At 31.0% G+C, this 15,225-nt stretch overlaps 1 protein-coding gene across 1 annotated transcript in view; it reads left to right on the forward strand.

The window, feature by feature from the left end:
- LOC149794759 (pyridine nucleotide-disulfide oxidoreductase domain-containing protein 2-like) overlaps positions 1-15,225 on the forward strand; it is a 158,294-nt gene that overhangs the window by 72,993 nt on the left and 70,076 nt on the right. Inside the window, exons 7-8 of the mRNA XM_089964391.1 lie at positions 4,391-4,452; positions 6,920-7,017. Coding sequence (XP_089820517.1) covers positions 4,391-4,452; positions 6,920-7,017 — 160 coding nt within the window. The remainder of the gene's footprint in view (positions 1-4,390; positions 4,453-6,919; positions 7,018-15,225) is intronic.

The raw sequence follows: 15,225 nt of genomic DNA on the forward strand, positions 1-15,225 counted from the left end.
TTGTATTTAGTTTCATAGCAATTACATGTATGTCATCATGCAATGGGGTACTCACTGAGATTGTCTCCATACTACTTTTATCATTCTGACATCCTATTTCTATATTTAAATGTTCATATATATTAGCATCTTCAAAGTCACATACAAACCCTGAAAATCCATTTACATTTGCATCTACAATAGTGTCCATTGAATAGTTAGAGTCAAGAGTCCCACTGGGTACATTTAGTTTTTTTGTAAATGAAGCGTTGGCATTCTCCTCTTTGCCAGCTTCCTAATATGTATACATTGATGGACAAAGTCTTTGTTTGTGTCCATATTTATGGCACCTAAAACACTCGATCTGTTTGCCATGATGGCATACCTGTGTCATGTGCCCAGTTTCTCCACAGTTGAGACAACACTCTTCATTACAGTGCTTGAAAATAGGGGCATACATGTTAATATTTCTCAGTAGCTGAGAGGTTCCTTTTCTGCTTAGATGAATTTTGTCTCTGTGGTAGAGACTAAGGTTGACATCCTGATTCTGAATGAAGAAAGATTTGTATTGTGGAATGTACTGTAGGTTGAAATCTTCACATAAGTCAATTATCAGATCATTTATTTCTTTGGCCTTGGTGTCCACACGAGGAGGTAGTCCCGATATCATTAATTTACATGTATTTGGGCTGCAATATCTAGCAGCATACAATAAACTTTCAAAATCTGTTTTGAGTTGATTTAGTGACCTTCCCTCACAGGCATCATTTCCACCTACTAAAATAATAATTTGCTTGTATTTGGTTAGGTCACTGTTCATTATTCTGTCAGTGATGTTGTTGATTTTTGCACCTCGTAAAGTCTGTACATCTGTTTTAAAAAGTCTCCTTGGTATTATACTTTTCAAAATTGAGGAGCCAATTATTAGAGTCATATCTTTCCTGGCTTGTGATGTCGTGTGTTGGACTCTGGATTGTATTTCAGACACATATCTTGGAGGAATGGGTGCTGAAATTGGTGTTTCAGTTGTGTGAACTACTTGTGTTGATTCTGACACATTTGTCTGAGCACTGGGAAATGCAGTTGTTGGTGAAGGTAACAGACTTGTTTGAACTGCGGGCCATGGATGTACACTTATTGCTGTTGCAGGTGTGTCACATGACTGAGAGGGGGATACTGTTGTCTGCAATGCAGGATTACTTTGGGCATCAGTTTTTATTTGCATGGTCATTTTACATTTTCTTTTGGCTGGTACTGGGATTGTCTGTGTCTGAGCATCTGATACTGTTGATATTTGGGAGTCTGTCTGAATTGCTGTTTCACATGAGGTTACTTGCTCATTAACCTTTCCCTGTGCTGATTTAATAGCATGTAACTGTAGTTTTAATTCTTCGATTTGGGTCTCCAATTTCCTAATTGTTTTTTGATGTACACACATGAAGAAATCATTAAGGCTTAAGCCATCACTGCTGTGGTCATGATTTATGGAGTGTGTAATTGCCTGACACTCTGGAGGGGTGTTAATTTTATTGCCTGAGTCATTTAGGTCAAAGACTTTAGGAACTGTTTCATGTTTGGCACTACATCTAGTTACTGGTGTAGATGTCAGCATATAAATGCCTTTAGCATGGGTGTTCTCATCCTGTCTACATTTACAGATAATATGATCTAACCATGTGAGACTGTTCAGCCCCTGTATATGTAAGACACATGTTGTTTTATAGTGTAGCTGTCACAGTGTTTTTCTCTTGTGTTCTGTAGATAATACCATTTCGTACACTTGAACTACATGAAGTCATGCAAGGTTCTGAATCCAATATCTGTTTTACAAACTCAAACTTTTGTGGATCTATATTCACAGTGATACTGTATTTATTATGTTTGACCCTCAAGAATTCTGGAGTGTCAGCCATAATGGATAATTCCAGATCATCATCTGCACCATTGTTTTCATTTTTATTCTGAACATGACTTTCCTGCATGGGATTATCTGTGTGGCTCTGATCTTCAGGTATATCAGACATACTAAAGCCAGAAAACGATGCAGAAAAGGCTGAGCTGAGTGTGTTGAGTAAGGAACCCACAAGGCTGGTATTTAAATATGTTTCCATGATTCTGATATTTTCAGCTTGTTCATAGCAGTGATAGCAAAAGTATATCAGATCCTTATTTATGACTAGCACATATCCATAAACTTTTGAATGAAACTTGCATAATGTGTTTGAGTTGGTATCAACTGAAGTTCAGATATGGTAGGTGTAGATCAATTTCAAGTATATCCACTTTGGTAGCCATCTTGGATAGCCAAAAATCCTTTGTTCTGAACAGGTTTCCAAATTCACTTGAATACATGAACATGTGCACATAAAATTTCACTTACACTAACTTAATATTGTCATAAATCCACAGTATAAATGATGGCTACAGGTATTAGCATATTTAACACTAGTTTTTACACCAAGTTCATGGAGTTGAGTGGAGCTGTGTTAAGACCATATATACATGGCAGCCATCTTGTCAATGTCGTTTATGTTTTTGTTCTCCCATCATGTCTTTGGAAGGGTATCCATATCAATATCATTTATGTTTTTGTACTCCCATCATGTCTTTGGAAGGGTATCCATATCAATGTTTTGTATGTTTTTGTTCTCCCATCATGTCTTTGGAAGGGTATCCATATCAATATCATATGTTTTTGTACTCCCATCATGTCTTTGGAAGGGTATCCATGTAAATGTCATTTATATTTTTGTTCTCCCATCATGTCTTTGGAAGGGTATCCACGTCAAACTTTCATAATTTATGTTTTTGTTCTCCCATCATGTCTTTGGAAGGGTATCCATATCAATGTCGTTTATGTTTTTGAACTCCCATCATGTCTTTGGAAGGGTATCCATGTAAATGTCGTTTATGTTTTTGTACTCCCATCATGTCTTTGGAAGGGTATCCATGTAAATGTCGTTTATGTTTTTGTTCTCCCATCATGTCTTTGGAAGGGTATCCATATCAATGTCGTTTATGTTTTTGTACTTCCATCATGTCTTTGGAAGGGGTATCCATGTCAGTGTCATTTATGTTTTTGTACTCCCATCATGTCTTTGGAAGGGTATCCATGTAAATGTCGTTTATGTTTTTGTTCTCCCATCATGTCTTTGGAGGGGTATCCATATGAATGTCATTTATGTTTTTGTACCATCATGTCTTTGGAAGGGTATCCATATCAATATCGTTTATGTTTTTGTACTCCCATCATGTCTTTGGAAGGGTATCCATATCAATGTCGTTTATGTTTTTGTTCTCCCATCATGTCTTTGGAAGGGGTATCCATATCAATGTCGTTTATGTTTTTGTACTCCCATCATGTCTTTGGAAGGGTATCCATATCAATGTCATTTATGTTTTTGTTCTCCCATCATGTCTTTGGAAGGGGTATCCATATCAATGTCGTTTATGTTTTTGTACTCCCATCATGTCTTTGGAAGGGTATCCATATCAATGTCGTTTATGTTTTTGTACTCCCATCATGTCTTTGGAAGGGGTATCCATATCAATGTCGTTTATGTTTTTGTACTCCCATCATGTCTTTGGAAGGGTATCCATATCAATATCATATGTTTTTGTACTCCCATCATGTCTTTGGAAGGGTATCCATGTAAATGTCATTTATATTTTTGTTCTCCCATCATGTCTTTGGAAGGGTATCCACGTCAAACTTTCATAATTTATGTTTTTGTTCTCCCATCATGTCTTTGGAAGGGTATCCATATCAATGTCGTTTATGTTTTTGAACTCCCATCATGTCTTTGGAGGGGTATCCACATCAAACTTTCATAATTTATGTTTTTGTGGAGGGGCATATATGTCGAACTGTCATAATTTATGTTTTGTACTCCCATCATATCTGTAGTGTGATATTCAAGTTAAACTGTCATAATTTATATTTTTTTAATCTCACTGATGTCAATCTGTCATTTATGTTTTTATGCCTCCATCTGTGGAGGTGAATATAATGTGATCCATGTCAGTCTGTCATATTTATTTCGTATTTCCATCATATTTTTGGAGGGAAGGATAGTGCTGTCTGTGTCAGTATGTCCCACTGATATCTGAGTGGAGAGGTATAGTGTTATCCCTGTCAGTCTGTAGTTATATCTTTATGTCCCCATGATAACAGAGTGGAGGAGTATAGTGTTATCCATGTCAGTCTACAGGTATATCTTGATGCCCCCTGATATCTGAGTGGAGGAGTATAGTGTTATCCACATCTGTAGGTATGTCTTTATGCCCCTATGATATCTAATTGGAGGAGTATAGTGTTATTCATATAAATCTGTGAGGTATAGCTTTATATCACCATTAAATCTGAGCAGTGGAGTTGTTAATAGATCTTGATCATCTTTTTTTTTTTCAGTGAGTCAGTTAAACACAGACTTCCCCGCATTTTACAAGTTAATGACGGCACCGGCTGCAAAGGTATAAAATATTTATAAACAAAATTGAATGTGCAGTAGTGGATTGATATATATTAGTGCATCAGTGTGTAGCTTTCCTTATCTCCCTTGTTTTAACATACATTATCTTAATGCAATTCTGGATGATATATGAACCCTGTCACCAGAATAATATAAAAGAAAGTTAAAAAAAATAAAATTTTACAAATTTAGAATTGAAAAGACCATCAAATAAAACAACTGTTCCTTGTAATACAATTCATCATAATAACAATTCTGGATACACCAGGGTACCTGTGGGAAAAATGTAATAATTAAAATTAAAAATTGAAAATTTTCAACATCCATCATCTGAACAATTTATATAAAAGTCATTGTGCTTTAAATGTTAATTTGGAGAAAAAAAACAACATTAACTAAATTAGTATTATATATTTATCTAATTTTTAAACATTTTGAGACAATTCACAAATACCATGAACTGAAAAAATATATTTAGTTTACATAAACTAACTCATGACTGTGTTTGTCAGTTTGTTTATCACACACGCACACACACACACACACACACACACACATCAAAAGTTTCATAATTTTCACTGTATCACTCACTACACCATGGTACAGTACATAATGTGGTTGATACTTATGGACCTAAACTATTGTGTTATAATGAGGGATAGTTGTATTCTGTATGATACTATATTCCTGTTATGTTATAGTGAGGGATATTTGTATTCTATATGATAATATATTCCTGTTCTTTCAGTACTTCATGATAGCTGTATTCTGTATGATAATATATTCCTATACTTTCAGTACTTCATGATAGTTGTATTCTGTATGATAATATATTCCTATACTTTCAGTACTTCATGATAGTTGTATTCTTTATGATAATATATTCCTATACTTTCAGTATTTGATGATAGTTGTATTCTGTATGATAATATATTCCTATACATTCAGTACTTGATGATAGTTGTGCTGTATGTGCAACTTCCGTAGACAATTCTGACTATTGTAAGTTTTGCAAACAGTAATCCAGATGTAAAGAAAAGTACATGTTCCACTGGGTTTTTGTGCTTCAGTTTGTTCGGGTTTTTATAATTCAGTTTGTTGTAAACATTGGGTTTTTGAACTTTAGTTTGTCAATCACATTGGGTTTATGTGCATCAGTTTCAGATTCTTTATAATATTTCCAACTGATTGCTAGGGAACAAATATAAAGTTTGTTGGAGAACCAATATTAATACAAAAACGAATATGTAGCAGTGATAGTTTTTTTTACAGTTTGTGTCATTGACAGATATTGTAATCATGTATCATGATACATTCATACCCAGCTCTAATATTGAGATATCAAATTAAATCAGAGCAGTGCTAGAGGCCGTACATGTATCTAATTGGTATTTGCTAAATATACATGCATTCAGATCAGTAATTTCTTTTAGAAATTCCTGCCATGTCAAACAATAAAACAGTTCACTAAGGTTTATAAATTATATTCCATATTATTCCATGCACCCTTCATCATAGAAAGCAGACTACATTCTTTCAATAAAAAACAAAGAACTTTTTATCAAAGGAAGTCGGTACCAAACTTAAATGAAAGTGATGGAATCTGATGGAGTTTTGTATTTTCCAATGTGACTGGAACTAACTTTTACCGACTTGGGACATACTTAAAAGTAAATGTGCTTCATCATTCATTACGTGATTGTGCTATATTTTTCCACTGAATTCAGACCAATATGACCTGTGTCAAAATTATTGAATATTTTAAAGCTGTGTGTGCATATTTTCGATGGAATCACTTGTATTGTGGATTCAATGTATATGATGAGGTTTGCAGGTACATGCTGTTGATACTATTCATGCTATACATTAGACATGTATATATAAACAGTATTTACGTATATGTACCAATTGATGGTTCTCTAAAGAAAGTAAACTATTATGTATGTCTTCTCTGTTTTCACTACAGGTGTATTTCTCATTTAATATGCATCGATTTAAGATGGTAACTGTGCCAATGAAGCACGTATTTTACCGCCTGCATTTATTACCTACACCCTTTCCCCGCAGTGTTTTTTTGGGTACATGCATAATTTTCTTCAGCTAACTTCCGTGGTTGCTTGTAACACAGTTCAGTCTATAACGCGGTCGGGTTCTATGGCTCCCAGCTACCGTTTTTTAGCGGGGTCACACAGTAACTTTTTACACATTAGTTTCATACTTGAAAATAGAAAGTATATTTTTTCATGAATGAACAAGTATATGATTTTCCAGAGCCACCCCACAATTGTGTTATACCTGAATTTGTGCTATAACAAAGCATGCTGTAACTGGATTATTCTCTCTCTCTCTCTCTCTCTCTCTCTATATATATATATATATGATTCTCTATACCTATTTTGAATTCAGAGAAATATTTTTCTGCAAGTCAGGTGCAAACTATCAGTCACAGAAATTCATTTTATTTTCAGATCTTGGATAAATGGTTTGAGTCAGAGCCATTGAAGGCCACCTTAGGAACAGATTCAGTGATAGGGGCCAATATCAGCCCCTACACACCAGGAAGTGGGTAGGTGCATAAGTCTGATTCATACAAGGGGATGAAATCAGCTCTTACACAGCAGGGATTGTGTAGTTAGATTGATTCATAGGGGCCAATATTAACACTTACAGATGATAGAGTGTGTTGTAGGATCCATTCATAGTTGTCAGTATCAGCACTAACACACCAAGCAGTGTGTAGTTGGATTCAGTCATAGGTGTCAGTATCAACACTGACACACAAAGCAGTGTGTATTTGGATTCAATCATAGGTGTCAGTATCAACACTAACACACCAAGCAGTGTGTATTTGGATTCAATCATAGGTGTCAGTATCAACACTAACATGCCAGGTTATGGGTAGTTATATTCATTCATAGGCATTGGTATCAACATTATCACACCAGGTAGTGTGTAGTTGGATTCATTCATAGGTGTTGGTATCAACACTAACACACCTTGGATTATGTAGATTGAATTCATTTATAAGTGTTGGTATTAACACAACACACCAGGTAGTGGGTAGTTGGATTCAGACATAGGTGTTGGCATCAACACTAACACACCAGGTAGTGTGTAGTTGGATTTATTTGTAAGTGTCAATATCAACACTAACACACCACTAACACACCAGAGAGTGTGTAGATTGAATTCATTTATAAGTGTCAGTATTGGCACTAATACCAGGTAGTGGGTGGTTGGATTATTCATAGGAGTCAGAATCAACACCAACACACCAGGGAGTGTGTACTTGGATTTATTCATGGTAGATAGTGTCAGCACTAAGATACCAGGTAATGGGTACATCGTTTTTTTTGTACTACTTAGATTCAGTAATAGTGCCCAGTATCTGTACCAGCACACATATGTCTGGGCAGAGTTTTGTATGTACAAGTCAGATAAAATCATAGGAGCTAATATCACCATGAAGCAGATATGGGACTGTTGTGTTCATGCCATATTCAGTGATAGGGGTCAGAGTCAGAGCTACCTCACCAGGAAATGGGTCAAATGATTGTTGTGTACCTTCAAGTATTATTCATTTTGTGGCCTAAATCACTTATATAAAGCAGGGGATGGATGAGGTATTGTTGTAATTGTTGTAAGTCAGATTTAGTGATAAGGGACATTATTGGCACCAAGTACACTATAAAGTGAGTAAGTAGTTGTTGTGTACAGATCTACTTGTTGGTTAGCATAGGGCCTTGGGTAAAAATAGTTAAATAACTAAAGGAGTTAATCTCTGAAAATAAAGAATTATGATTATTATTAAGTTCAGTGAATGCGGGCTAATATCAGCCCCTATCCATTTGTAGAATCAAAGAGCCTTGAGAAAATGCTGTGGTTTTGTGTTACAAAATCTTTGGGCACACTGATTTACTGAATCCTCCCACTTGATCTTTTAAACTTAGTTTAGTTTGAATATTTCATCATGCTTCTTGTTTACTATGTGAACAATATTAGGATCCTAACAGTAATTGTAAATACTTTTGACCAGTTGATTATGATTCTGTAACTTATTCAATTTTGCGATTGATGATGCATTACATTGGTCACATAAAATATCATGAAATTTACATGTATAATATTTTCACTCACAAACCTTATGAAGGTATATATTTTGCTTCAGTCTTAAGAAAATAAATCATTGTGCCTTTAATCTTTATTTCTTTCAAAATGTTATACAATGCCCTTTGAATACCCATTCAGTTTTTAGGAAATACACAGTAAGTACCATTCAGGCTTGTTATTCCTGTGATGTAAAGAAATACCTTGTGAATCTTTCAGTTGTAATTGACATGGTTATAAACAATAATGAAGAAAAGGCAAAAGCTTTTAATCTTTCATTTGTGAAAAATCACCAATAAAACCTGAACATTTACCTCAAACTCCATTACTAGTCCTAGCAATTTTTTTAATCATGCTCTTGATAACCTTAGGGCTGGAAATTCCAGTAAAACATACTTGGACCCAGGGAAGGCACTTTTAATGTGGAGTACTCACCCATAGATGCAATTTAGAAATTTATTTTCATTTTAATATTAACTCTGTGTAATCAGAGTACCCTGACATATATATTTTTTTTAAACTGCCTTCCCTGGGTACCATGTATGTTTAAATGGAACAGCCCTTACAATAAGCATGGATGATATTTATAATATTTGAGTAGTCTACTTCCAAAGAAAGCATGTCTCACATTTGCTGTATCGAAAATAACTTCTAAAACTTTAACAATCAATTCATTATCACCTTTGCTACATATTTAATATCTCCTGGCAACTTCAGTGTTCCATATCTTGGAAAATTAGCAAATGTACTGTGTTCATATAAGAAAGGTTACAAAAATGATGTACCATATTATGTCTTCAATTTTTTACATTACCAAATGGTTTTGAGAAGAGGGTAAATAAATACTTACATACTACATTGTGCAGCATCATACAAGTTCACATAATCAATCAGGTTTTTCACCATGAGACTCAACAAGACTTAAGTTGACATGCAAAACAATTTATTTTGCACTTGACTGTGGCAAAACAATTTATTTTGCACTAGACCATGGCAAAACAATTTATTTTGCACTTGACTGTGGCAAAACTATTTATTTTGCACTAGACCATGGCAAAACAATTTATTTTTGCACTTGACTGTGGCAAAACAATTTATTTTGCACTAGACCATGGCAAATCAATTTATTTTGCACTTGACCATGTCAAAACAATTTATTTTGCACTAGACCATGGCAAAATACACTAGACCATGGCAAAACAATTTATTTTGCACTAGACCATGGCAAAATACACTAGACCATGGCAAAACAATTTATTTTGCACTAGACTATGACAAAACAATTTATTTTGCACTTGACCATGTCAAAACAATTTATTTTGCACTAGACCATGGCAAAATACACTAGACCATGGCAAAACAATTTATTTTGCACTAGAGCAAGACAAAACACACTAGACCATGGCAAAACAATTTAGACCATGGCAAAACACACTAGACCATGGCAAAAAATTTATTTTGCACTAGACCATGGCAAAAGAATTTATTTTGCACTAGACCATGGCAAAGCACACTAGACCATGGCAAAACAATTTATTGTGCACTAGACCATGGCAAAACACACTAGACCATGGCAAAACAATTTATTATGCACTAGACCATGGCAAAACAATTTATTGTGCACTAGACCATGGCAAGAAGATGAGCAGCTTAAGACCATTTTCATTGATATTAGAAAGGCTTTTGACTCAGTTATTGCATATTTATCACAGACTAGATAGGTATGATTTGACTTTCAAGTGTAGAACATGAAATTTAATCCACTCGATCAACAAGTGTTATATGACATCCAAAAATGTGACAGAACCAGGATCTCAAACCTGTAGATTTACAAATTTTGAGTTGTTTGGCTTCTTAACTAGTAGAATTTTAATTAGTGTAAGTTTTTCCTCAACAGGATTGAAAACAAATAACTGCATTTTTTGACATGGAATGTATTTTCTTCATAGTATAATAAGACAGCAAGTTTTGAACATAAAATGGATTTAGATTCTGATGTTACAGTAATCAGTATTCATGACTCTGATCCAAAAATATGTTGACTGGTTTTACCACTAAATTTAAAAGTAAAATAAAAATTGATTTAGACTTTAAATAAACGGTGAAAAATACATGATGCATTTATGCTTTTATGAATAATTTATTCCAACATTAAAATTATTTTTCTTGTAATATACTGTTAAATGATGTATTTTATATAGGAATTGAACTTCATTTATTTGTATGAAATGCAAAAAATGCATACTTTTGAAACACAATGCAAACTTGTGACCTTTGTTACTTTCCTGCACATGCTTAAAACTCGGCTCTGTTGAACTTATAATATTTCTTAGCCAGTGATTTCTTAACATTGGGAGAAAGCACACATTTTGGCATTTGCCATGAATTGAAGAAAAAAGAATTGCCTTTAAATATTCCTCTTAAACATCTTGAACAATACAATAACAATTAAACATGACATAATTGAAACATCTTGAACAATACAATAACATATAAACATGACATAATTAAAACATCTTGAACAATACAATAACAATTAAACATGACATAATTAAAACATCTTGAACAATAAAGTAACAATGAAACATGACATAATTAAAACATCTTGAACAATAAAATAATGAAACATGATATAATTAAAACATCTTGAACAATAAAGTAACAATGAAACATGACATAATTAAAACATCTTGAACAATACAATAACGATGAAACATGACATAATAAAAATAATCTTGAACAGTACAATAACAATGAAACATGACATAATTAAAACATCTTGAACAATAAAATAACAATGAAACATGACATAATTAAAACATCTTGAACAGTAAAATAACAATGAAACATGACATAATTAAAACATCTTGAACAATAAAGTAACAATGAAACATGACATAATTAAAACATCTTGAACAATAAAATAAGAATGAAACATGACATAATTAAAACATCTTGAACAATAAAGTAACAATGAAACATGACATAATTAAAACATCTTGAACAGTAAAATAACAATGAAACATGACATAATTAAAACATCTTGAACAATACAATAACGATGAAACATGACATAATTAAAACATCTTGAACAATAAAGTAACAATGAAACATGACATAATAAAAACATCTTGAACAGTAAAATAATGAAACATGACATAATTAAAACATCTTGAACAATAAAGTAACAATGAAACATGACATAATTAAAACATCTTGAACAATAAAGTAACAATGAAACATGACATAATTAAAACATCTTGAACAATAAAATAACAATGAAACATGACATAATTAAAACATCTTGAACAATACAATAACGATGAAACATGACATAATTAAAACATCTTGAACAATAAAGTAACAATGAAACATGACATAATTCAAACATCTTGAACAGTAAAATAACAATGAAACATGACATAATTAAAACATCTTGAACAATAAAGTAACAATGAAACATGACATAATTAAAACATCTTGAACAGTAAAATAACAATGAAACATGACATAATTAAAACATCTTGAACAATACAATAACGATGAAACATGACATAATTAAAACATCTTGAACAATAAAGTAACAATGAAACATGACATAATATAAACATCTTGAACAGTAAAATAACAATGAAACATGACATAATTAAAACATCTTGAACAATAAAATAACAATGAAACATGACATAATTAAAACATCTTGAACAATAAAGTAACAATGAAACATGACATAAAACATCTTGAACAATAAAATAACAATTAAACATGACATAATTAAACCATCTTGAACTATAAAATAACAATGAAACATGACATAATTAAAACATCTTGAACAATAAAATAACAATGAAACATGACATAATTAAAACATCTTGAACAATACAATAACAATGAAACATGACATAATTAAAACATCTTGAACAATAAAGTAACAATGAAACATGACATAATTAAAACATCTTGCACAATAAGTAAGAATGAAACATCAATAATTAAAACATCTTGAACAATACAATAACAATTAAACATGACATGATTAAAACATGAACAATAAAATAACAATGAAACATGACATAATTTAAACATCTTGAACAATAAAGTAAGAATGAAACATGACATAATTAAAACATCTTGAACAATAAAGTAACAATGAAACATGACATAATTAAAACATCTTGAACTATAAAATAACAATGAAACATGACATAATTAAAACATCTTGAGCAATAAAATAACAATGAAACATGACATAATTAAAACATCTTGAACAGTAAAATAACAATGAAACATGACATAATTAAAACATCTTGAACAGTAAAATAACAATGAAACATGACATAATTAAAACATCTTGAACAATAAAATAACAATGAAACATGACATAATTAAAACATCTTGAACAATACAATAACAATGAAACATGACATAATTAAAACATCTTGAACAATAAAGTAACAATGAAACATGACATAATTAAAACATCTTGCACAATAAAGTAAGAATGAAACATCAATAATTAAAACATCTTGAACAATACAATAACAATTAAACATGACATGATTAAAACAGGAACAATAAAATAACAATGAAACATGACATAATTAAAACATCTTGAACAATAAAGTAAGAATGAAACATGACATAATTAAAACATCTTGAACAATAAAATAACAATTAAACATGACATAACTAAAACATCTTGAACAATACAGTAACAATGAAACATGACATAACTAAAACATCTTGAACAATTTAGTAACAATGAAACATGACATAATTAAAACATCTTGAACAATAAAGTAACAATGAAACATGACATAATTAAAACATCTTGAACAACAAAGTAAGAATGAAACATCAATAATTAAAACATCTTGAACAATACAATAACAATTAAACATGACATGATTAAAACATGAACAATAAAATAACAATGAAACATGACATAATTTAAACATCTTGAACAATAAAGTAACAATGAAACATGACATAATTAAAACATCTTGAACAATAAAGTAACAATGAAACATGACATGGTTAAAACATCTTGAACAATAAAGTAACAATGAAACATAACATAATTAAAACATCTTGAACAATAAAATAACAATGAAACATGACATAATTAAAACATCTTGAACAATAAAGTAACAATGAAACATGACATAATTAAAACATCTTGAACAATACAATAACGATGAAACATGACATAATTAAAACATCTTGAACAATAAAGTAACAATGAAACATGACATAGTTAAAACATCTTGAACAGTAAAATAACAATGAAACATCAATAATTAAAACATCTTGAACAATAAAGTAACAATGAAACATGACATAATTAAAACATCTTGAACAATAAAGTAAGAATGAAACATCAATAATTAAAACATCTTGAACAATAAAGTAACAATGAAACATGACATAATTAAAACATCTTGAACAATAAAGTAAGAATGAAACATCAATAATTAAAACATCTTGAACAATACAATAACAGTTAAACATGACATGATTAAAACATGAACAATAAAATAACAATGAAACATGACATAATTTAAACATCTTGAACAATAAAGTAAGAATGAAACATGACATAATTAAAACATCTTGAACAATAAAGTAACAATGAAACATGACATAATTAAAACATCTTGAACAATAAAATAACAATGAAACATGACATAATTTAAACATCTTGAACAATAAAGTAACAATGAAACATGACATAATTAAAACATCTTGAACAATAAAGTAACAATGAAACATGACATAATTTAAACATCTTGAACAATAAAATAACAATGAAACATGACATAATTAAAACATCTTGAACAATAAAGTAAGAATGAAACATGACATAGTTAAAACATCTTGAACAGTAAAATAACAATGAAACATGACATTAAAACATCTTGAACAATAAAGTAACAATGAAACATGACATAATTAAAACATCTTGAACAATAAAATAACAATGAAACATGACATAATTAAAACATCTTGAACAATAAAGTAACAATGAAACATGACATAATTAAAACATCTTGAACAATAAAGTAAGAATGAAACATCAATAATTAAAACATCTTGAACAATACAATAACAGTTAAACATGACATGATTAAAACATGAACAATAAAATAACAATGAAACATGACATATTTTAAACATCTTGAACAATAAAGTAAGAATGAAACATGACAGAATTAAAACATCTTGAACAATAAAGTAACAATGAAACATGACATAGTTTAAACATCTTGAACAGTAAAATAACAATGAAACATGACATTAAAACATCTTGAACAATAAAGTAACAATGAAACATGACATAATTAAAACATCTTGAACAATAAAATAACAATGAAACATGACATAATTAAAACATCTTGAACAATAAAGTAACAATGAAACATGACATAATTAAAACATCTTGAACAATAAAGTAAGATTGAAACATCAATAATTAAAACATCTTGAACAATACAATAACAATTAAACATGACATGATTAAAACATGAACAATAAAATAACAATGAAACATGACATAATTTAAACATCTTGAACAATAAAGTAAGAATGAAACATGACATAATTAAAACATCTTGAACAATAAAGTAACAATGAAACATGACATAGTTAAAACATCTTGAACAGTAAA

The sequence above is a fragment of the Sinohyriopsis cumingii genome, chromosome 7 (assembly GCF_028554795.1).
Source record: "Sinohyriopsis cumingii isolate HCF-2022 chromosome 7, ASM2855479v2, whole genome shotgun sequence".
NCBI lineage: Eukaryota > Metazoa > Mollusca > Bivalvia > Unionida > Unionidae > Sinohyriopsis > Sinohyriopsis cumingii.